The sequence below is a fragment of the Podarcis muralis genome, chromosome 13 (genome assembly GCF_964188315.1).
Source record: "Podarcis muralis chromosome 13, rPodMur119.hap1.1, whole genome shotgun sequence".
Lineage (NCBI taxonomy): Eukaryota > Metazoa > Chordata > Lepidosauria > Squamata > Lacertidae > Podarcis > Podarcis muralis.
The window spans coordinates 56,831,532-56,854,996 of NC_135667.1; the positions used below are offsets into that span (position 1 = coordinate 56,831,532).

Consider the following 23,465-nt stretch of genomic DNA (forward strand, 5'->3'; position numbering starts at 1 on the left):
ACACATAGTTAAGCACACAAGCCTATTGTGCCAAAGGCCATATGGGATTTCCTGTTAATTTCAGAGTTTATCCATAATTGCAAACCTTTTCTTTAGCTAGATCAGATCTCTTCATGTTTGACGCTTGTAAAATCAGGAGCTTTGGTAGTTTTGCTGAGAGCACCTTGCACTTTGCAATATGAAATTTATTTACTGAGGAGGGCCACTAGGGGTGCATTGGAAGATGGCTGACAATAACATCTCTCCGACCCACACGAGGTAATTAAGAGGCTGTGATGGGAGTAAACAGCCTCCCGCCCCCCCCCCAGGTGGGTGGGTGGGACTGCCCTTGCCTGCTGTGCCCTATACCACCCCCGAATTTGAGGGCGTGGGGCACTAGGCAGAAAGCCCTTGTGTGGACTTCGGCGCTCCTGGATGCTGTCTCTGATCCGCGCCACTAGCTGCAGCAACTTCAAAAGAAACAATTAGGAGGAAGCTAATGCACAACGCGGGTGGCGCTGTGGGTAAAAGCCTCAGCGCCTAGGGCTTGCCGATCGAAAGATCGGTGGTTTGAATCCCCGTGGCGGGGTGCGCTCCCGTTGCTCGGTCCCAGCGCCTGCCAACCTAGCAGTTCGAAAGCACCCCTGGGTGCAAGTAGATAAATAGGGACCGCTTACTGGCGGGAAGGTAAACGGCGTTTCCGTGTGCTGCGCTGGCTCGCCAGATGCAGCTTTGTCACGCTGGCGGTCCGTATTTATCTACTTGCACCCGGGGGTACTTTCAAACTGCTAGGTTGGCAGGCGCTGGGACCGAGCAGCGGGAGCACACCCCACCGCGGGGATTCGAACTGCCGACCATGCGATCGGCAAGTCCTAGGCGCTGAGGTTTTACCCACAGCACCACCCACATCCCTTTACCGAATATAGAATATGTTTAAAGTACAGTTGCACATTGCTTTTCAAATGGAATCTGTTTGGGAAATCCATTCAACTTCTGAAAATGTTCAAAAACAAAGGTGCAGCTTCTGATTGGCTGCAGGAGCTTCCTGCACTCAAGCGGAAGCTGTGTTCGATGTTCGGGTTCCAAAGAACATTCACAAACTGGAACACTCACTTCCAGGTTTGTGGCGTTCGGGAGCCAAAACATTGAGTCGGAAGGCGTTCAACAATCAAGGTACAACTGTACTTTTTAAAAGAAGATCCATCCTCTTTCCAAATGCAGATAAAGAAAGGAATAAAAGGGAGGTTACCATAGAATGATATTTTATCTTTATCATTGTTATGTGTTTGCCATCTACAGCAGCTCTTCTAGTAAATCTCTCAGACTTTTAAAAATTGTTCTTGTATGCTGCCCTTCCAAGGAGCTCAAACGGCTTTTCATGGGAATCATTACATTGCATTCTGTAAGGTTACTTAGTCTGAAAGTGAATGAGTGACCCCAAAAGTGTGTGAATTTGATCCCAGCAGTAGCATCCACATCTGAAATTCTATCCACAGCACTGCACTGAGGCTGTGTTGGAGTTTTGATGTGATGGGTAGCTCTGGCATAATTCAAGGTCGGTTCTTCTCCAAAGCCAGCAAGTGACAGGTGGGAAGGGAGGGGGATGGGCCACCATGGTCCTTGACCACTGCTTCATAACCTATGATTTATTATCATGTCTCTTGTTACAGTCACTGCCTAATTATACCGTATTTTTCTCCCCATAGGACGCACTTTTCCCCCTCCAGGCTTTGCGCAGATCTCCGCAAGCCGTGGGAGCCCGCGCTGGGCTCCCGCGGCTTGCGGAGAGTTGCCTGTTCTGGGGGCTGGGGTCGGGATAACCCCCCCCCCAAAAAAAAACTAGGTGTGCCTTATGGGACGGTGCGTCCTATAGGGCGAAAAATACGGTACTTGCTCAAGTTCATTGATTTTGTTATGATCAATCGTCATTTTTTTTATTCCTAAGAAGCTTGAATTTTTCTGCTAACTTTTAATAATTCTGTTTTTACAGTTCATACTTCGGCCAGTACAGATTCTAGTACATTGAAAGTTGTAGGATCAACCAATTTACCAGGTATAAAGTAAATATTTTTAATTCATTCATGTTAATCTTTTGAAGTCTTTTGAACAATGAAAATGTTATGGCTGGATTTTAAAATACTGTTTTCTTTAAGGTCAGTTATACTATTTATATGATTATTCTGTGACACTAAGACTGCAATCCTAAACATCTAACTTGGGAGGAAGCCCATTGAACTCAGTGGGACTCATGTCTGAGTAGACATGCATAAGATTGCCATGTTAGAGTGGTATTGACTATTGCAGAATAATATACTTGCCAAAAATAATTCTAAATTTTTAAAAATAGCATTTAACTACATTAAAACTTAGAATGAGGGAGCGTCAAAAACATATTCTTGAACAGTGCTGCTTTCATTTGATAGGTGGCCAAAGCAGTATGGAATGATATAAAAAGGTGTTTGAAGTTGTACACGTGACTTCGTATTTTGACAGAACAATTACCAGATTTTCCCTGTTTCCCCTTTAACGTGTACACATTTTTTTCCTGCTACTTGTGTCTAGTATGGTTTAGAAAGTCTTGGTTTTATCTTTGTTGAGGGTATGTAGGCCTGGATCCAGTTGGCTTTTTAGCATGTGCCATTAAGCATGTTCAAACAGTTCTTTTTTTATATATATATATATATATATATATATATATTATTAAGGATTTTCTTGTTTTACAGAAGTGTAGTGCCTCGTATTTTTTTTCTTCTTCCATGTAACATTTTTACAAATCAGTTTCATTTGTTGAGGCATTAGGGGGAGAAGAAAAAAGAAAGAAAAAAGAAAGGGGGGGTGGAGAGAGGGAAGATGGGTGGGGGTGGGGACGGGTGGCGGTGTTTCTATTATGCTTAATGTATGTAGAGTTTGGTGTCAGCGTTGCTTGTGTTGTTCACTTGTGTTCCTTTGGTGGTGAGAGAGGTTGGGGTTGGCCTAGGGTGTGATTGTTTGCTTGTGATTGGCTGTGGTGATCTTTGTTTTCGTGTGTGAGTGAGGTGGGTGGGTGTTTTGGATCAGGTTAGCCATATTGATTTGTATGCTGTTGGTGGATTATTGTCATTGTCCTGTTGGGCTGTGTATGTGATAAAGGGGAGCCATACCGGGGTGAAGGTGTCTTCTTCTGTTTGTCCCCGTGTCAGTTTCAGTTTATTAGTTAATTTTTCTAGTAGGGCTGTTTCCCATACTATTTGGTACCATTGGTCCATGCTTACTCCTGACAGGTCTCTCCAGTGTCTGGTTATGGTGTTTCTGGCTGCTGAGAGCAGGTGGGTTATGAGTTCTTTGTGGTGTAAATGGGCATTGTTGTCTTGGAAGATGTTTAGTAGGGCCAATTCTGGGGTGATGTCTATTACTTGCTTAGTTATTTTACATATTTCTTGTATGGCTGTTGTCCAGAATAGTTGAATTTTGGGACACTCCCACCACATGTGGAGGTATGTGCCTGTGGAGGTGCACCTCTCCAGCATTTTGGTGAGGTTCCTGGGTGTATTAGCGCTAGTTTCCTTGGTGTTAGGTACCACCTGTAGGTGAGTTTCAGTGTAAGTTCTTTTCTTTTCGTTGATATGGATTTAAAGGGGGGTTTAGACCACATTCTGGTCCATTGAGTGGGGTTAATCTCATAGCCTATGTCATTCTCCCATTGTTTTTTGATTGCGTCTAGGGGATTTGCGGGATTTTGGAGTAGTATTTTGTATATTTCGGGTACCGTCCGAGCTGCCTATGTGTTTGTATCTTAAGTGCCAGGAGGATACATGAGCCATGAGTGGAAGGGAACAGATGCTAGAAGAGGGGAAAGGACAAGACCAGGAAGGTAGAAATAAAATAGACAAGCTGCAATTAGAACCAGAAAGGAAAGAGACTGATTCTGGGAGTAAGGGAATATTGCAGAATAGCATGGGCTGGTGAATGGAACTACTATGCTATGGACATTTAGATGTGGGTGCAGGGAGAAAAGCCATACACCTAGGAAATAAAAACAAAAAAGGGTTCTTGTGAGAAAAAGTCATCTCCTAGCCCTTGGAGTAAGGGTTTCACCAGGCAGTCTCTGAGGTCAAAAAAAGACTATTTGAGGTTCTAGGGATCCTGGGGACCTGGCAAAAAAAAAAAAAAAAAAAAGGACACCAGGGTTGGCACCTTCTAAATATGGAGCAGAATGCACAAGAAAAGGTGAAGATGCAACGTATGGCTTGAGAATTAATCTTGCAATCAAAATACTTTTCTGTTTAAAGCATAGCCTTGTTTTTATTAGTAGAATTCCATTGAACTTTTGATGTACTTTGCTTTGCCTTCAATTGATGATTAAATTATACTGTATTTTCAGTCAAAGTATACGTCAGGTTGAATCATAACAGTCCACGTATTCTATGTGTAACAAAGCGTCTGAGAAATTCAGAATTGATCGATCCAATATTTCAGTGGCATGGACCTGGAGGTGACCTGGTTACAGGTAAGGTTACTTACCCTTTTAAGTCCAGCTGGCTGCATTTGGATGTTGTACTAAACTGTTTAGTGAGATGTGACTGAGCTACTCTGTATCCAAACCTCTCTAATTGCTTAGAATTGAGGTAAAATGACACCACACCCACCCACACCCACCCTGCCCCCGCTTGGAAAAAGAACTCAGTGTTTCAGTAATCCCCCCCCCCGAAAAGAGATAAATTCTGGTTAAAATGTTTTTTTACATATATGAGCCAGTTTTGCCCTGCCCTTAAAGACTTTGTTGGTAAATCCATGGCATAGCTTTTGTCTGGGGTCTAACGGTGAATTTTAGGGGTAGATTCCAAACTTGAGGTGGTTCTGTCAATTTTGTTGTTTTTGCTTGAAAGGTTTGCTGCTCCCAAGCGCACACCTTTAGCTGCTTCTTCTAGGCAAGGCTTGGCATCTGGCTAGCAGCTTCTACATAATTGATGGGGGTGCTAGTTGGGTTTTTTTTTTCATCTTGTGTACATTCTTACCAATGAAAAGTGAATTATTCTTTGCATTTTTCCATTGTATGAAATCAAATACAATGTTTTGGAATTTGAAGGTCTGCAGACTATTAATAAACTTAAACTGACCTACTTCAGAGGGAAGACTGAATTGGATTCTTCTGCCCTTAGCAATGGAGTTGCATAAGTGAATTGTATTGGCTGAGCTGGATTGGCAAGGCAGCTATAGCAGTGGTTCGCTTCTCCGAAAGGGTATGGGAAAATGTGATGCTAATGTTCAATACTAAGATGAAGGTCTACCAGGCTTTATCAAGGTGTTGAGCCCATTGCTTTATGGAAGTGAGTTGTGGACAACTTAAAACTTTCGGGAGTGATGCCTCAATGCCTTCCACATGCGCTGCGTCAGGAGGATTTTGGGTGTCACAAGGCAGGACAGAATTCCAAACAAAGATGTGCTTTCCCAAACCCAAATTCTGAGCATGTTTACACTCCTGTCTCAGTGACATCTACGCTGGCTTGGTCATGTCCACAGGATGGAAGATGGCAGGATCCCCCAAGGACATGCTTTTGGTGAGCTGGCCCCAGGCCCATTGGCAAACCAACTCTGAGTTACAGGGATGTCTGCAAACTTGGCATGAAGGCTGGCAACATCAATCCTGCCATGTGGAAATCCCTTGCAGAGGACCGCAGTACCCGTAGACGGTCAAGTTGTTATCCATAGCAGTGACCAGAGGAGAAATGAGCATTGGTGGAGCATAGAGAGAAGAAATGCCATGGTGCATCTGCAGCAGCACAACTGGATGCCTTCCTCTACCCCAGCTGCAGCAAAACATGTCTTTCCTGCATCAGTCTCTACAGCCACAGCAGGTGCTGCAATCTCCCAACAGCTTGACCTCACCTGCAAAGGTGCACTCCTCCCCAGACAGATGGATACCAACAACATGACAGTTTCATTTGCTTGAGATTTATTTGAAAATAAAAAAACCCAGTAGCCAATAATGGCAGTGAATTGGTGTACAAAAAGTTTTATTTAGTAATTTGGACTCTCAAAAGCCTTTCTTGTACAGAATATGTGCAATCCTAATGGTGGAATTGCAAAAGCAATTTTTAAATATGCTTTAGTTGCATCTGGAATTTCAAGGTGGAGGCTTTGCTTATTCTTGGATTTTCCTTCTCCCAAGAGACTAAGAGGCCTAAGGCAACCTTAATGTGTCTGAGATCATGACTGTATTCACATGGATTAAAAAAATAATTATTGTACAATAGTTTTGACTGATCTTTCTTTAAGCTTGTCCTTGAACTTATTTTCTGCTCTCCCTTTAGGCCAAACAGAACCTTCTTGATATTCCAATAATTACTACTAAAAGTTTTGCAACTAAAATAGCTTGTTTGTTTGTTTGTTTGTTTGTTGTCCTTTGTCCCATACTTCCTCCTGAAAGACCTGTGCTCAAATGTTCATTGCAATCTGCAGCTGCATAGTACTGACTTAGATTCCTCATAGGAATTAAATGGTCATGTCAGAATGTCTTGATTTCCATGCTAAGTTGTGCCCACCCCAGTCCCATATAATGGGATTAAAGTGGCTGTGACTCTTGTTGGATCAACATCTCTGCTTGCTTAGCCATGGGGTGTATGTGCTGGACCTTCAAATTCTACTTTGCCTATGTATTGTACCAATTTGAATATTGAAGGTTTTAGTAGAAATTGTAATCTGAGTTTGAGTTCTTTCAGTTCTTCATCCAGTGGGATACAGGACAGTTTGAACCTACACTTCCTTGAGAGGGGTTATCAATGTTCTAATAATATAGGATTGTCCAATAAATCGGAACAATGATACTTTCTGGGCAGAAATCTCAGCTCAGTATTCTTGGAGAGGCATCCTGGGAGAATGTCATGAGTGAAAGGATGCCTATTAGCTCTATTGTGTTTATTTGAACATGATAACTTACTGTCTACCTATTGTGTCCCCAGCAATTCATTTTTTTATCTTTATTTTTTATTTAACATTTTATTAAGATAATTTCAATTATAAAAAGATAGAGTGAGAAAAAAGAAAGAAAAAAGTGAGAATGGAAAAAAAGAAATAATACTCTTACATTAGTAAAAGGTAAAGGTACCCCTGCCCGTACGGGCCAGTCTTGACAGACTCTGGGGTTGTGCGGCCATCTCACTCAAGAGGCCGGGGGCCAGCGTTGTCCGCAGACACTTCCAGGTCACGTGGCCAGCGTGACAAGCTGCATCTGGCGAGCCAGCGCAGCACACGGAAACGCCGTTTACCTTCCCGCTAGTAAGCGGTCCCTATTTATCCACTTGCACCCGGGGATGCTTTCGAACTGCTAGGTTGGCAGGCGCTGGGACCGAGCGACAGGAGCGCACCCCGCCACGGGGATTCGAACTGCCGACCTTTCGATCGGCAAGTCCTAGGCGCTGAGGCTTTAACCCACAGCGCCACCCGCGTCCCCTACTCTTACATTACCATACATTAATATTCAGATGTGTATATTCTTATTATCCTAATGTACATAGAATTGTCAGTAACCTAATATATTCTGTGTAAACTCATTCCAGATATCATTGTATTTATCCAAAGAAAGTCTCTGTCTATAAGCTGCCTGTTCATATGTTGCCAATGTTGTCATGTTGTCAAGTCATTGATTAAGGGGAATCATATTCTTTCATTTCATCAGTACCAGTCTCTTGGCCACCATTAGGGTGCGTAGGATCGATTTTTGCTGTTCTGATGTCAATTTCAATACAATGGGTATATAAGAGCACCTCTGAAAATCTTACATTTTCCCATAGTGTCTTGTTTATATAGTCCAGCACTTTCTCCCAAAACTTAGTAAGTGTGGGACATAGTAAAAGCATATGTTTCAAAGAAACATTTGATAGGCCTTTCTTATACAAGTGTCAGGGTGTTCAGTAGATTCTATGTAGTAGTTTATGTTGTGTAAATCTTAATTTAAGACCCACTGATACCAAAGCCAAGTCATTTTCCCATTGTCTAGGTAATAGTGAACATTCCAATTCTTAATTTCAATCATTTCTTAAGCTCTGCGTATGAAACATATTTGTTGATAATTAATATCTCTAAAAAGTAATCACTGACTTTTTAGTTTCAAATGAATTATCCATTTGCACCAAAAATTCAGGTGTCTCAGATGCTGTGAAGGCTGCTGGACCAAACAAAGTTACTAAAAGATGTTGTAGCTGCAAGTATTGCCATTGGGCCACCTCTGGCTGATGGTGTTTTTCTCTCAGAGCATTGTACGTACAAAATTCGTCTTCCTCATCTATCAGTTGGTCCAGGGTCAATACACCTGCTATCATCCAGTTTTTCCACATTACCATCTTTCTTCCAATTATTAAAATAGGATTTTCTCACAGAGTAGGTTTAGCATGTGCAAATGAATCAAATTTATTTTTATTAGCGAATATATTCCATATCTTTCCAACTGGCTTAATTGTTTCAAGATTTGTTGGAACTTTCAAATATTTTGATTGTAATATTGTCCACCCAACTAAAGGTGTTATATATTTATACTCCAACCTTGCCCAATTTAGGAGATTACAACCGTCAGCAGGTCTCCAGTGTTTGATACTTGTCAATAAATAAGCATGATGGTATAATTCCAAATTTGGAATTCCAAATCCACCTTCCTTAATTTGTAATTGCATTTTCTTCAACAATATTCTCGGTGTGTTTTCTGGGTATCCCTAGAAAAATGGTGTATGTGTGTTAAGCTGTTGTGGAAATACCTTTTTGGGTGGGTATGAGGTATAGCCTCACTGAGTTAGGAATGTGTGTGGCCAGTTTAATCTTTATTCTTGAAAACTAATGAGTCCCATAGAAAAAGCAATATTCACAGAAATCTATACATATTTGTGAGATATTGGGACCTTAAAGTGTAATCACTTGTTCATGCATAATTTTACTATCCATGAGGTACTGAGATGTAGTTAGCCTTGGAATAAATATGGAAAGGTTGCAGTATGAAGCAACAGTTGGGTGATGGCAATTTCTTTTTTAGTAAAACTAAATTTGTTACATTTTTTGAAATAGAAAATCAGACTGTGAAAATAACACCAACAGGAACTTTGCTATTCCGACACTTCAAAAATGAGTTCAGTGGAGTCTACACATGTTCTCTTGTTTTTAAGCCAACCATTGAACAAGATGAAAAAAGCTATTTAATCAAATATATCATTTATGGTAAGAAATTCACCTTCATTTCTGAACCATTTTTTCCTTTTAAAAATATTAGTGGATTTTTTGGAATTATGAGGGGAAATCAGTGCATAGTTAAAAATCCCAGTTGAGTTTGGTGATGGGCTTCATTGTCTTCTGCATTTCACCCTTAATGAGCAAAATCAAAACCATTTACATTTGATTCTCATTGATAAGACAACACGTGGTATATCCCAAACAGATTTTCTTTAGTCTTCTCAATCAGAAGTTCTAGACTGGGGGTTACCAACCTGGTGCCCATGGGCGTCATGGTGTCTGCAAAGGCCTTTGTTGGTGTCCCCAGGAAGCACTCTCTGACTTTTGAGTTGACAGGGAGCATATTCCAGATACCTGAATTCCTAGTTTTCCTAACTTTTAAGCAACTGAAATAAAGTTCATGTTTTATTGATTAGGAATGCACCGGGGGGTGAGGGGCTTTTTTCCTTTGCTGTGGACTCCCAGCTCCCATTTGCGCAAGCCAACTTAGCCATTGATCAGGGATGACGGGAGTTCTGTTGGGGTCCCCATCCCTGCTGTAGTCAGCACTTCCTAGAGAGCTGGTTATTTTCTTGAATTAAAGTTTTGCTGCTTCCTTCTAAACTTATTATTTCATACTTTTCTAGGAATTGGAGTGAAAGGAATTGAATTGGGCAGATCTTATATTATTGTGGCTCTCTATAGCAGCCGAGCAGCCCTGTGGTGCAATTGGCAACTGACCCAGAGCTTGCATAGGTGTAGATGCCACCCGTCAGCAGAAATCTGAGCACGGTGGAACATTTCTGATCTGCTGTGCTCATGAGAAACACAGCTTAGAACCAACCCCTGTAATCATGGGCATGCTGAGTCAGGCATTATATCCATTGCACTGTGTCTGTTGGACTGCTCAGTACAGAGGTATTTTCAAAAGGTTGTTGAAATTACAATTACAGTTCCAATAAAACATTCTAAACAGATGCATCTGACTGTTTCTGTTTCACTCTTTTTTGTTTTGTGAAACCAATCATTCTTTTGTATTCTCTTCGTTTTTAAAACAAGTTGTCTCTGAGATATTCTTATGTACCATTTCCCTACCATTATCATTACATTTAGATCCTCCCCTTCCACCAAGGGAATTGAAGTGACATACTTTCCTGGTCCTTCCCCCCAACAACCCTGTGAGGGAGATTAGGTTGACAGGTCATAACTGACTCTAGGTCATCCAGTGTACTTTGTAATTGAACAGGGATTTCGGCTTTCCACTTCTAGTCCCAAACTCTCTTGACTTATCAAAACAGATTGGGAGATTGAGTTGTAATGTAGGCCTGGATAGGAAGAACTGCATGAACCCTGGATGATGAAGAAATCTTTGGATTTGTGTTTCTTGAAGAGCGGCCTTTATGCTGCTGCTAAACTTCTTTTGAAACTAGGGGAAGTTTCAAAAGCAATTTGATGTAAGATATACTGTTCATAAGAAAAATAATAACCCACACGGCCTAACCTCTTGGTTCTGCCTGTTGTAGTTTGGATCTTTGGTGTAATCTTTTGCTTGGATGGCATTTTCCAAGCCTCCGTGAAAACCAAATGGTGTATAATAAAAGCATGTGTTCGTTAATCAACAGTTCAAAATGTAACTCAAATAATTTTATAATACCATCAATAGAAGGGGAAAGCTGAAATGTTAATCTTGTGTTTTTCTTCTGCAGCTTACTCTGACCCTAACTTTTACTATGAGTTTACAGCACGATATCATGCAGCTCCCTGCAACAGTATCTATAACACTTCATTTGAGAAGAAGTTGCTTCAGATACTGACCAAGCTTGTCGTTGAGCTATCCTGTGAGGTTGCATTACGCAAATCAGAATGCCATCATGTAAAAATGCAGAGAGCTGGAATGCAAAATGAAATCTTCTTCACTTTTACAGGTAAAATTTGTTGCCTTTTGAAGAATTGCTTGAATAAAAAATGTTGTGATACATGTATTAAAAAAGTTTTACTGCCATCAGCCAGATACAAGGAAAGGCACTATTTGTACAAATGCTGTCTGAAAAGTGTATATAATAAGTAACTTATTTGAATTCACAGTTGATACTGCATTTTTGGTAACTTTCCCATTTTGTTAATTGATTGGATTATTTTAAAATATTTTGTGAATCAGAACATTCTGTTTGAGATTTCAGTTGTTTCTTTGGAACAAATTTTTTAATCAGCTTTTAAAAAACCACTTTCTCATTTATTGACCCATAATGGCCTGCTTCTCAAGGCAAACTATTCCAAACAGTGGCTTAGTGTGTCCACACATACCCAGAAAGGAGCTTGCAGCCACATTGCTCCTCAGTCCTACTTGTTACACCACATGGAACTGTTTTCTGATTTGGGGCTCATGGGTAAGTTCTCTTCTCGCTAACCATGAGCTATAATCAAGGTTTGTTCCTGGTTACAGCTTGTGTTTAGCAAGGAAAGAGCGCAAGAAAAAGAACAGCTGCAAATTCCTCTCCAGGAGCCTACACACGTTTTGCTCAACCAGGGCTTAGCTAAGGTTGGTTAGGGTGAACCAAACTAAACCTTTGGCTACTAAAATAATAGTGATCTACTTGCCCTTCAAAATGTAGACTTTTTAGTAGCAGAATATTGCAGCTTGTGTCACAGACCATTTTGTTTAGTCGTTTAGTCGTGTCCGACTCTTCGTGACCCCATGGACCAGAGCACGCCAGGCACCTCTGTCCTCCACTACTTCCCGCAGTTTGGTCAGACTCATGCTGGTAACCTCGAAAACACTATCCAACCATCTCGTTCTCTGTCGCCCCCTTCTCCTTGTGCCCTCCATCTTTCCCAGCATCAGTGTCTTCTCCAGGGAGTCTTCTCTTCTCATGAGGTGGCCAAAGTACTGGAGCCTCAGCTTCACGATCTGTCCTTCCAGTGAGCACTCTGGGCTGATTTCCTTAAGAATGGATGCGTTTGATCTTCTTGCAGTCCATGGGACTCTCAAGAGTCTTCTCCAGCACCATAATTCAAAAGCATCAATTCTTCGGCGATCAGCCTTCTTGATGGTCCAGCTCTCACTTCCATACATCACTACTGGGAAAACCATGGCTTTAACTATACGGACCTTTGTTGGCAAGGTGACGTCTCTACTTCTCAAGATGCTGTCTAGGCCTGTCATTGCCCTTCTCCCAAGAAGAAGGCGTCTTTTAATTTCGTGGCTGCTGTCCCCATCTGCAGTGATCATGGAGCCCAAGAAAGTAAAATCTCTCACTGCCTCCATTTCTTCCCCTTCTATTTGCCAGGAGGTGATGGGACCAGTGGCCATGATCTTCGTTTTTTTGATGTTGAGCTTCAGACCATATTTTGCGCTCTCCTCTTTCACCCTCATTAAAAGGTTCTTTAATTCCTCCTCACTTTCTGCCATCAAGGTTGTGTCATCTGCATATCTGAGGTTGTTGATATTTCTTCCGGCAATCTTAATTCCAGCTTGGGATTCATCCAGCCCAGCCTTTCGCATGATGTATTCTGCATATAAATTAAATAAGCAGGGAGACAAAATACAGCCTTGTCGTACTCCTTTCCCAATTTTGAACCAATCAGTTGTTCCATATCCAGTTCTAACTGTAGCTTCTTGTCCCACATAGAGATTTCTCAGGAGACAGATGAGGTGATCAGGCACTCCCATTTCTTTAAGAACTTGCCATAGTTTGCTGTGGTCGACACAGTCAAAGGCTTTTGCATAGTCAATGAAGCAGAAGTAGATGTCTTTCTGGAACTCTCTAGCTTTCTCGATAATCCAGCGCATGTTTGCAATTTGGTCTCTGGTTCCTCTGCCTCTTCTAAATCCAGCTTGCACTTCTGGGAGTTCTCGATCCACATACTGCTTAAGCCTTCCTTGTAGAATTTTAAGCATAACCTTGCTAGCGTGTGAAATGAGCGTGCCCTTCGCCACGGCAAGGCAGTGATCCATGAAGGGGGGTCACAGACCATAATGGATGCCAATCTTGAAACTATTCCAAGACTCAAACGTTAAAAATATGTGTCTGTGTTGTCACTGAAAATAGTTGGGTGCTCTTTCAATTTTCTGAATATACCGGAAATCTTTCACTCAAATAAGGTACAAATAGAGTTGCAAATTGAGTTGTTGCTGAAGGTCAGAGAAACAGAGAATGATGTTACTGACATGATACTGAAGAGTAATGTTAAGGTGTCGTTTTTATTGTATGGCATCATTTTAGTTCTTAGTAGCAATAACACAGGGTGGTGGTATCAATGCACTAAATGCATTGATTTCAGTGGGTCTATTCTGAGTATGACTGTTGGATATCACCCACAGTTTTTCCACATTTTTAAGCCATTGCAGGATTCGTGTATGGCTTTCAATTGATTTATTTTTTACGATAGCACTATCTTGATTTCGTAGCAAGATCCATCTCCACAGTTTTGCATTATCGCTGCTTTTAACATTCTAAGCTCTATGTCTGGGCTAGAGCAGAGTTAACCTATTTAACATCAGAATGGGCTTAGTCCTAATCAAAAGTATGTGGAAGGAAATGTATGACTATGTATATGTATTTCTTAAAAACAATGAAGATGAGAGTTAAGGGACTTAGAAATGTGCAAAAACACATTGAAGTTGTAAGTTAAGGTGTTAACTTTTGTGCAAAATGTTTTCCAGCAGGCATGGGAAACTACCCTGTGGGTCATACATGGCCCTCCAGGCTGCTTTCTCACAACCATGCTCACCTGCCCCATACCTGGTGGCTGCAGAAAATAGGCTTGTACATCAGTCCAGTATCCTCCCCCACCTCCAACTTTGATAGGTGGGCAAGAATACCCACCTCTCAATTACCTGGTGGCGATATGATGCCAGATGATTGACAGGTGGGTGGTCTCACTCACCTATCATAGTTTCCCACTAGGGGAACTAGTGTCTCCCACTAGGGTGGGAGAGAGAAAGAACTTGCCTGTCGGGCCCAAACATTTCTCCACTCTTGAAAAAGCAACATCCTTTGTCAGTTGTATGGGTATAAGAATATAATTGTAAAATTCCTAACAGTTGGTGACCCTTGAATAAGAAATAGGGCTGGTTTTTTAAAACAATCAAGTGGTATATAAATAAATAAACAACAAAGATTTTTTAACTTCATAAAATTCCTGAGATTTATTAAGAAATGTGGCTTAAAGGTTTGCATTTAAATGGATGCACTTAATGCCCTTGGAAAACATGAATGCTTTATGTTGTGCAATGTGTGTTGCTTCCCTTGTAAAGCAGAACATTATTTTACAGTTGCTTCTTTAGATACAGAGAAAGGCAAAAGTGTGTGTCAGAAAAGTGCATGCGACGTCACAAGAAGATTACGAAAGGTAGTGTAGATCCACCTTAAAGGAAATAAAAGTCAGCAGAAGTTTACCATTGTTTCTAACTCTTCATCATTTAAAAAGGGATTGGAATGTTTAAAAAATTTTCCCACCATAAGTAATGATTAGGTAAGTAGATAGGCGATTAGATAAGGGAATAGGTGAGTAGGGGATTTCCATGGTTGAAATGGTGAGGTAAGGGGCAGCTGCAGAAAAAAAGGGACAGGTCATATAATGGATCAGTGTTAAAGAACAGGAAACATAAGTGATCTGTATTATATTTTGTTCATAAATGACCTGGCATCAGAGTAAGGTAGCCAAATTTGCAGATAACCTGTTTGTTTAGGGTGGTAAAAACACAAATTGACTGAATTGCTTCAAAAAGATCTATTCAAACTGGTTGAATGGGCAACAGAATGGCAAACAAGGTTTGTAATTAACTGCAAAGTAATAAATAATGGGATACAAAACAGCATTTATCACATTTACATTGATATTTCCTGAACTGGTGGTTACTAGCCAGGAAAGAGAGCTTAGGGTTGTGGGGGATACCTTAGTGAAAACATGAACGCAGTCTGAGGTAGCATTGTAAAAGGCAGATTCCATGGTATAAATTATTAGGAAAGAGACTGAAAATAAGGCAGCCACTATTGTAATGTATTTATATACATCTGTGGTCAGTGTTTGAAATTCCCTGTATTTTGCTATTGTCATGGGTCCAACTGCAACTATGGAGATTTCTGACCGCCAAGTTGGCAACTGACATCTCCATCAAGCCAGCTGACTTGTGCGCTGCAAAAGACTAACGTCTTGGGCTTTCTGGGCATCTTAGTTCTCCATCATCACATCAAAGATAGTGCAGGGCTGAGTACAAATAGATTTGACTGTACTTCACCCTTTCCACTGGCCACCCTTAGTCCATGGTTAATACCATTTCCATGTCTTTCTTGCATACTGGGACACGCGAATTGTAAGAGCACACTACAGTCAGGCAATGTAGTTGAGGTAATAGAATCGTAGAATTGTTTTGGAAGGAACCCCAAAGGTTTGCTAAGCCCAACTCCCTGGTGAATAGATATTCCGTTGTGACCGCAACCTAGTTTCCAAGGTGCCATTTGGTGCCTAGCTTATATATCTGAACTTCTGACACTGCCTGTGGTTTATCTGCAATTGCAATGTTGTGTACAGTTCTGGTTGTCCCATCTCAGAAAGGATATTGTAAAGTTAGAAAATATGTACAGAGAGGCAACTGAAATTATTAAAAGGAGCAAAGCATCTTCCATTTGAATAAACATAGCATTTGGGATATTTTTATTTAGAAGAGACACAACTAATGGAGATCATGATAATGAAGATTCATACAGTTGTGCATTGTGTGGAGGAGAAAGTGGAGAGAAACTTGTTTTCTCCCTGTTCCACAATACTAGAACATATAGTCACCCAATGAAATTTTAGAGCAGTGGATTCAGGATGGTTAAAAGAAATTACTACTTTATGCAACTCATTGCTACAAGGTAATAATGATGACCGCTGGCTTTGATGACTTTAAAGGGGGATGGGATGCATTCATGGAGGATAGCTTTGTCAACAACTGTTAGCTATGTGGAGCCTCTGGGTTAAAAGGCAGTAGACCTCTGAATACAAGTTTCTGGGAACTGTGGTGTTTAGTCTTTGTATTCTGTTTATAAGATTTCCCAAGGTACCTAGTCAGGCACTGTAAAAAAACAGGGTGCTGGACTAGATAGATGTTGGCTGCGCTGTTGCATTGTAAGGTTATGAGAAGATGGTTCAAAATTTCCTAATAAGTCCTTGCACCCCCCCAAAAATAGTTTTAGAAGCCAGTTGTTGACACACATTATACGGTAGCATCACACAATGGATTTGAATGCATAATGGAAGCATGTTCGTGGAAGGAGGAAGAAATTGCTTGCAGCATGTTGAGTTCCCCGTGGCTTTTATTGTGCAATAGTGGGTAAACTGAATGAGCTACAAAGCTGAGAGAGGGCAGAATTTGCTTCAAGCTGAAAAGACTACAGGATGTCAGATTTTGCTCCAATGAAATGGTGGTTCTGACTGAAATCCTTTGCTTTTTCCCATAAAGGTGAATGACCACCATTCATCCATATGGAGAAATACAAAGCACTGAATAAGAAACAGCATAGCAAAAGCTATCCATCACTACAATTTTATCTGGCAGAGGTTCCCCAGCATACAGTCTTTCCACAAATATCCTGCCGGTCATAATGATGGACTTCTCACTATTTAGAATTTGTAGTAATATTACTGGCTATTGCTACTAATGAGGTATTTTTTCATGATATTTTCTAATATTAACTTGAGAGTATTAGAAAAACATTGGGAACCCAGAAGCTGTATCCACATACACAGATTAATTAAACAAAGAATAAGATAAATAACTTATTCTGTCACACACAATGGCTATGATCAAGAAGACTCTGACCAGTGGTTTTCCATCTTACTTAGGGAAAGGCAAAAGTCATCTCTCACATAGTACTTTGCATTTCAAAAAGAGAAATTTGTGAACTTGCAGGTTTTCTGTACTCCAAACAGCAATCCTTGTCTTGAAAAGGGCTTCCATCTGCAGATCAGTCTTCCCAATGTGAGCCTACCCATAAGGAACTCTGTATTGAGCACTAGTGGGTGGAAACATATCACTCCTACAGTTATAGCTACATTTTCACACAGGTGATTAGCGCTGTCTCCCACTGCTGGTTGCCTGTTGTGGGGCTGTGGGTGGAGGGAAGAGAAGAGTTGCAGGCGTTGCAAATGGCACCCAGCCACCACCCTTCATGCGGAATGCAAGATTGGCACCTACAGCTGTGCATTAGGATCGCTAAACAGGGCCCATGTATAAATAAGCTTCAGTTAGGTGCTGGGCTATGAACTAAACTCTTCCTGTAAGCTATGGTTATCTCAAAAGGTTGCTCTGTGTGTGATCGCACAGAAACATAGACAAGAATTGTTCAATCCCAGCTATTCAAGACCATCCCCACTTCCTTTGTGTGGAGAAGGTAAATTTGCTGGACTGAGTCCAACTTTACATGATTAACCAAACTGAACACCAGTGCTACATTTTGTTGCCTTGAGTTTTACACGTGTGTGTACGCACGCTACTCATTATCCATGTCAGTCATGGCTAATAATTTTACTAAGGTTATAGGCTATTTAAGAAATAAAGTACTTTGTTTAAATACCCAATTTAAATAACCATATTTAGATATAGATAGTTTTGGTGTAATATATGCAGAGGACAGACTAAAGCTGTGCCTCCATGACCATTTTTATGCTCAAGTTAAATGCAAAAAAGATTCCCCCCCCCCCCCAAATCACTTACTATCTTCAAAATATCAGTGATACCTCTCAAATGATATCAATATATTCTGGATCTCTTCTGATCAATTGGCGCACTTGGAATCTTTATGGACAAAATGTGTGAAATGTATATTATGTATTTTAGGCTATTTTTTATGCAAGTAAGATGTTTGGTATTTTTCAGTGGAAACTCAATAAAAATGGCTAAACATTTTGTCAGTATACTTGTAGGCTATTGAGCAAACTGTCTCATTTAGCATTCAGAATGGTACCAACAACCTCTTGTGGCCTATAGTTCTAATAACGCCTGAATGGGACTTATGGTTTACCATAGAAGAGGGAACGAAAGGAAATTCTTACCATGAATTTCTATTCCCAGAGACTCCTGGAGGACAGCCTTTATGCTGGGATGGCTCCTCTCCTCTGACTGGACAGGCAGGGTCACATAAAGATCCTTGCTGGGGGAGGAGTCATTCCATGGTCCCCAGACCAGCTGATCAAACAGGAAAGAACCCCCCCCCCCATACATTGCCACATTGCAGGTACTTTATTTGCTGTCCCCCACTTTGGTTGGCATCTTTCGTGACGTTCATGTCCACCTCAAGTTCAAGAGTTTGGTTTTATCCCCAGCCATGTGTGACACTCCCAGAGTGGTGGGTGCTGTCCTCCAGGAGTCTCTGGGAATAGAAATTAATGGTAAGAATTTCCTTTCATTCCCCAGAGGCTCCTGGAGGACAGCCTTTATGCTGGGACTACCTGAGCTTCGCTAACTAGAGGCATTATGGCTGTACCACCTTTTGCAGCACCTTCCTACTGAAGGCTGCGTCAGTGGATGCTCATTTGTCCAGTTTGTAGTGTCTTGTGCTCTGCATATGTCCAAGGCCTATATACCATATTTTTCCGTGTATAAGACAATACTTCTTGCTAATGAATGAATGAATGAATGGATGAATAAATAAATGTGTCTTCTTAAACACATATGGTGAATGCAGGGGGAGGACATGTGACTAATGGCAGTGGCAAGCAGGAGATTGGCAGCGGCAATTGGGCAGGTAATTGGTGGCTGCAGCAAGGCCTGCTGGCGAGTGGCTGTGGCAAAGCGGGCAGGCGTTGATGGCTGCGGCAAGTGGGCAGGTGGGCTGTTTGGCAGCAAGTGGGCAGACAATTGGTGGCTGCGGCGAGGTGTGCAATCAGCAGTGGCGGACAGGTGGGTGAGCGATTGGTGGAAATGACCTCCCTGACCCCAAAAAGCTAAACAGCTTAATTTCTTAATTTTGGGTTAAAAATAATAGGGGTCGTCTTATACATAGAGGGTCTTATACATGGGAAAATACTGTGTGTGTGTGTGTGTGTGTGTGTGTGTGTGTGTGTGTGCGCGCGCGCGCGTGCGCGCAGCAGCTGATTTATTGCAGCCCATTATTATATGCCGTTTCAGGAGCGCCTCATAATTAACACCAATATTCCGAATTAGAGAGGAACTGATCACAGAACATTCCGGAGACAGAGGTTTGTCCATGGCAGGGACACACTTCCCAGGTCGCACTCATTCTGCCTTTCAAGTTGGCAGATATGGGCTTAAGTGACACTGCAGGATGCAGTAAACTCCCCAGAACCTCCTGAGGAGCCTTGCCAGGAATTTACCTCATAAATCCTGTCTTTCCCCTGCCCAAACAGCTCCACCGCCACGGAGGGCAGCAGAGCACGATCATCATAAATTGTGATGTCAGCTGGAAACATCCATAGCCCCATTGAATGCTGTTGGTGCCCCCCCCCCCCGCCTTGGAATGTGCTGTCTGCCCTCCCAGGGGTGTTTTTTCCCACTGTCTGGTACAACACTGAGATGGCTTCCTGGAGCTATCTGGAGATTGAGGAGGTGAAAACTTTACGCCCCTGATTATCTCCACACTTGAATGAGACCAATAGGGCTTCAGATTTCTAAAGACTGCCTCTTGTGGTACTTGTTGTGATACTGCCAGGGAGACGGAGGCATCAGGCAGGCCCCCAGTTGTCTCCGGACGATCACTGGTCTCCCGTGGAACAGCATCAGTCAGTTAGCGACACGAGCCTCAGAGACATTCCAAGATCTATGCACACCCTTTCAGCAGAGTCTCCACAACAAAAGATTCAGACAGGAGAGCATATTTACAGCTTTATTTAACGTAGTTCAGAACCAAGGAAAAACATGACTGCTTGCCTCCGTGTCCAGGAAAACAGCCAGAGCAAAAGCAAAAGTTCCCAGCAGACAGTGCTGGACGTAAAAAGGCATGAGATACACAACAATCATGCCTGAGTCTTTTAAGGTGGAACAGAACTATCCTAACAGTACTACCTCTTGTGCCCTGTGGAATAGGGAATTAACCTTAGGAATGAAGGGTCTAGCTGTAAGACCACCTTGTCCTGGTGGAAGATGCATAGCTGGGTGTCCGAGGATTGGGCTCCTATCTGAAACTCCTCACTGATGTGATCACAACCAGAAACACCGTCTTTAGGGTTAGTAGACAGGTATCTGTTGTTGCCAGGGGCTCAAAGGGTGAGCCTGTTAAGGCTGTTAGCAGCAAGTTCAAATTCTAATAGGGGAGTCTATGCACTACTGGTGGGTTTTTCTGGTTCACCCCCTTTAGAAACCTACGGAGCAGAGGGTGGGTGTGAAGACAGAAAACTCCCTTTTGCATCGCAGGATGCTGCTCAGGGCCGCTGCTTGCCTCTTCACAGTATTGGTGCTGAACCCTTTATCCAGTCTCACCTGGAGTAATTCTAGGATGTCAAAGACATCCTTAGCTGTAGGGTCCTTTTTACTCTGACCATGCTACTCTAGGCAGACCTTCCACATAGAGCTATATGTTCTATAAGTTGAGGCCTTGTGTGAAGCCAGACTCTTAGTCTTCAAGCAGTTAGGTGGAAAGGCTCTGGGTCGGAATGGAGTGGTCCTTGCCTGAGTAGATGTCTCCTGTTTGGTAGTTACCACAGAGCTGGTCTGGAAAGATGCAAGAGTTCTGGGAACCATGGCCTCCTCGACCAGTGTTGGGTGATGAGGATCATCTCTGTTGCTTGATCTTCTGGATCATTCTTGGCAGGAGACTGAATGGTGGGAATGCATATAGGAGACCCATTGGCTGCTCTGTCACTAGTGTCCATGCCCTGTGTTCCCTGAACATTGTAATGTGACATAAACATTGCTGTCTGGGCGTTTTGTCCATGGCTGGTTATCCAAAGAGCTGTGCTAGCTGCTGGAATACCTGAGGGTGTGTCAGTCTGTTTCTGATGGTTTGATGGTTGAGCTAGCCTGCCTTTGTTTTCCACCCCAGTGACATGTTTCGCCTTCAGAGACAGGATGTTCCCTTCTGCCTATTTGACCAGTCTTTTGGCCTCTTCCATCAGATCCCCCCAATAGTTCAAATATGCCTTGGCGGAAATATTGTCTGAATGTATCAGCAAGTGTATCAGCATCCCCTGATCATAGTTCTGAACTGCAGTATTGCCAAGTGTACTTCTCTCAGGGCCAGCCAATTTACGCTCATGTTCACTTCTGCTGTGGATCAAGTTCCCTGAGCTGTGTGGCATTGCATGTGAGCTCCCCAGCCTGATATGCTGGCGTTGGTGGTTGTGACTTTCCATTGAGCATTCTGTAGGCTGACTCCCTTCATTAGTTTGGGACCAGCTACCATTTCAGTTCTTCACACATAGACTTTGGAATTGCTATCTGCAAATGGTGTGCTGATGTGATGTGGTCCTGAAATGGTAGAAGGATCTGAAGAATCCACCAATCCTTTGCATGAGACCATCATGCCTTGAAGTTGGGCCAGGTGCATGATGTCTGCCTCTTCTGCCTCACGTCTCTGTTGACTTAAAGATCTGAGCTTCTAGATTTGTTCCTCTGTGAGGTGAAGACGGTATTTTTTTTGGAGGCTATCTGCACTCCCAGGTGAATTATGTTTTGTGTGGGATTCAACGAGCTCTTCTCCATGTTTAGCATGAAGCTGTGTCTTCCAAGTGTGTCCAGCATACTCTCAATATCCCTCTGACATCTGTCTCTTGTCAGGGCCCAGATCAGAATGTTGTATAGGTATGGAGGTAAGCCCCTAATGCCGCCAAGACCTTGCTGAATACTCTTGGCATGGGCATGAGGCCAAAAGATAATGCCCGGTATTGCAAAGGTAGATTTCTGTAGCAGAATCTGAGGTGTTTCCTTTAGCTCTTGTGTATGCGGTGTGTGGGTCTGTCTCTGATAGAGCTATGGAGGCTGTCCAGTCCTCCCACTCTATCGCCTCTGAAATGGAGTTCAGTGTCTCCATCTAGCCTAATGCATTAGCCATCCACCTGCTACTCAAGCTGCTTTTTACTATGGCTTTGTCACTGCATGACCTGCAGTTTATCTGCCTAGGCTGCTTGTTCCTGTGCGACCTTCTTCCAGTACTGGGACTGAGGATGAGAGGGACTCCCTTGATACTGAGCAGGTTGGTGATAGTAATGGTGAAAGAGATGAGTATGGGCTGAAAGGAGATGCCCTCTGTTGCCTCCTTCTTGAGCTATGGGTTTTCCTTGTGCCTTATTCCCCTTCCCCTTCTCTCCTGCTGGTTTGGGGTGGGAATTAGTTGGGGAGGGTGTGGTGAGTTTGGCTGTGCTGGAGTGGAGGTTTGGGTAGCTGATGCCAGTTGAGCCACTACTATCCCCTGAGCCCCCTGCGTCATCATTCCTCTTACCCAGGATATGAATCTAGGAAGCTTCTCCCCTGGCTATGTGGATGCTGCCCCATTGGGTCCTAGGGAACATTCCCCTTCTGATGGCTGCCTCAGTGGTGCCTGGTACTTGTTTGAGTGACCTTGGTAGCAGCTGGATCCTGTCTCCTCTCCACTGCTATATCCACCAGCCTCCTCTGAGAGGGCACCCTCTGATGGTGGAGATTGGGTGCTGGGCAACGCCTCTTACCCTGTTCTCTGGCCTATGGTGAGGAGGGAAGTGCATTGAGTTGGGTCCTTGTGGGCAAGGTAGGCCCAAGATGGTGCCTGCAGCTGTGTTGGCCAATAAGGTGATGGACATGGGCCACACTGCTCTCCTGCCCCTTGCTAGCCTCCAGATCTGCAGTTGGCTTGCAGGCGGAAGAAGACTCTCAGGTTAAAAAGCAGTCCTTTGGTTTTGTCAATGATAGAGACTACGGCGCAGGCTAAACATGCACACGGGAGCTCCCTGTGCTAAACAAAACAGCTGAGAGGTGGGAGACACATTTTCAGTGGAGCTGGTGTGCGTCTCTCCTGATCGCTCTGTCCTACTTTCCTCAGTCCCTCTTGACCCAGAACGCTTCTGCTACTCAGAGAGAGGTAGAGCTCTCCCTTGCTCTTGCAGGCAGTCTGAGGCATGGAAAAGGGGAACGTTCCAAAATTCCCCTGAGTCTGCTCTAGTGCCATCTCTGCGGCATTGAATTGAGGCAGTTGAAAAAGGGAAGCTAAAGGAACAAAGCCTTGGAGGAGCCAGGAGGACTGTAAAAGTAAATTAAATTCAGGTAGAATCCAAAGAAAACCCTCCAAAAGGAAAAATAACTCCATAGAAAGGCAAAATTAAATCCAAGCAAAGAAGAAAGGAAGTTTTTAGGGTCGCTGAATTGTTCAGCACTGGAGGAAAAAACCCCATCTGCCCATCTC

The 23,465-nt window shown here is 42.8% G+C and overlaps 1 protein-coding gene across 6 annotated transcripts in view; it reads left to right on the top strand.

Annotated features, from left to right (window-relative positions):
• The window catches only part of ZPBP (zona pellucida binding protein), a 37,021-nt gene that overhangs the window by 7,556 nt on the left and 6,000 nt on the right, over nt 1–23,465 (top strand). For 2 of the 6 annotated variants that reach the window (XM_028702490.2, XM_028702485.2), the window contains exons 2-6: nt 1,970–2,032; nt 4,340–4,465; nt 9,010–9,159; nt 10,857–11,075; nt 14,426–14,502. In XM_028702490.2, coding sequence (XP_028558323.1) covers nt 1,970–2,032; nt 4,340–4,465; nt 9,010–9,159; nt 10,857–11,075; nt 14,426–14,502 — 635 coding nt within the window. The remainder of the gene's footprint in view (nt 1–1,969; nt 2,033–4,339; nt 4,466–9,009; nt 9,160–10,856; nt 11,076–14,425; nt 14,503–23,465) is intronic. The other 4 variants (XM_028702483.2, XM_028702486.2, XM_028702484.2 and 1 more) reach the window with 4 other exon arrangements.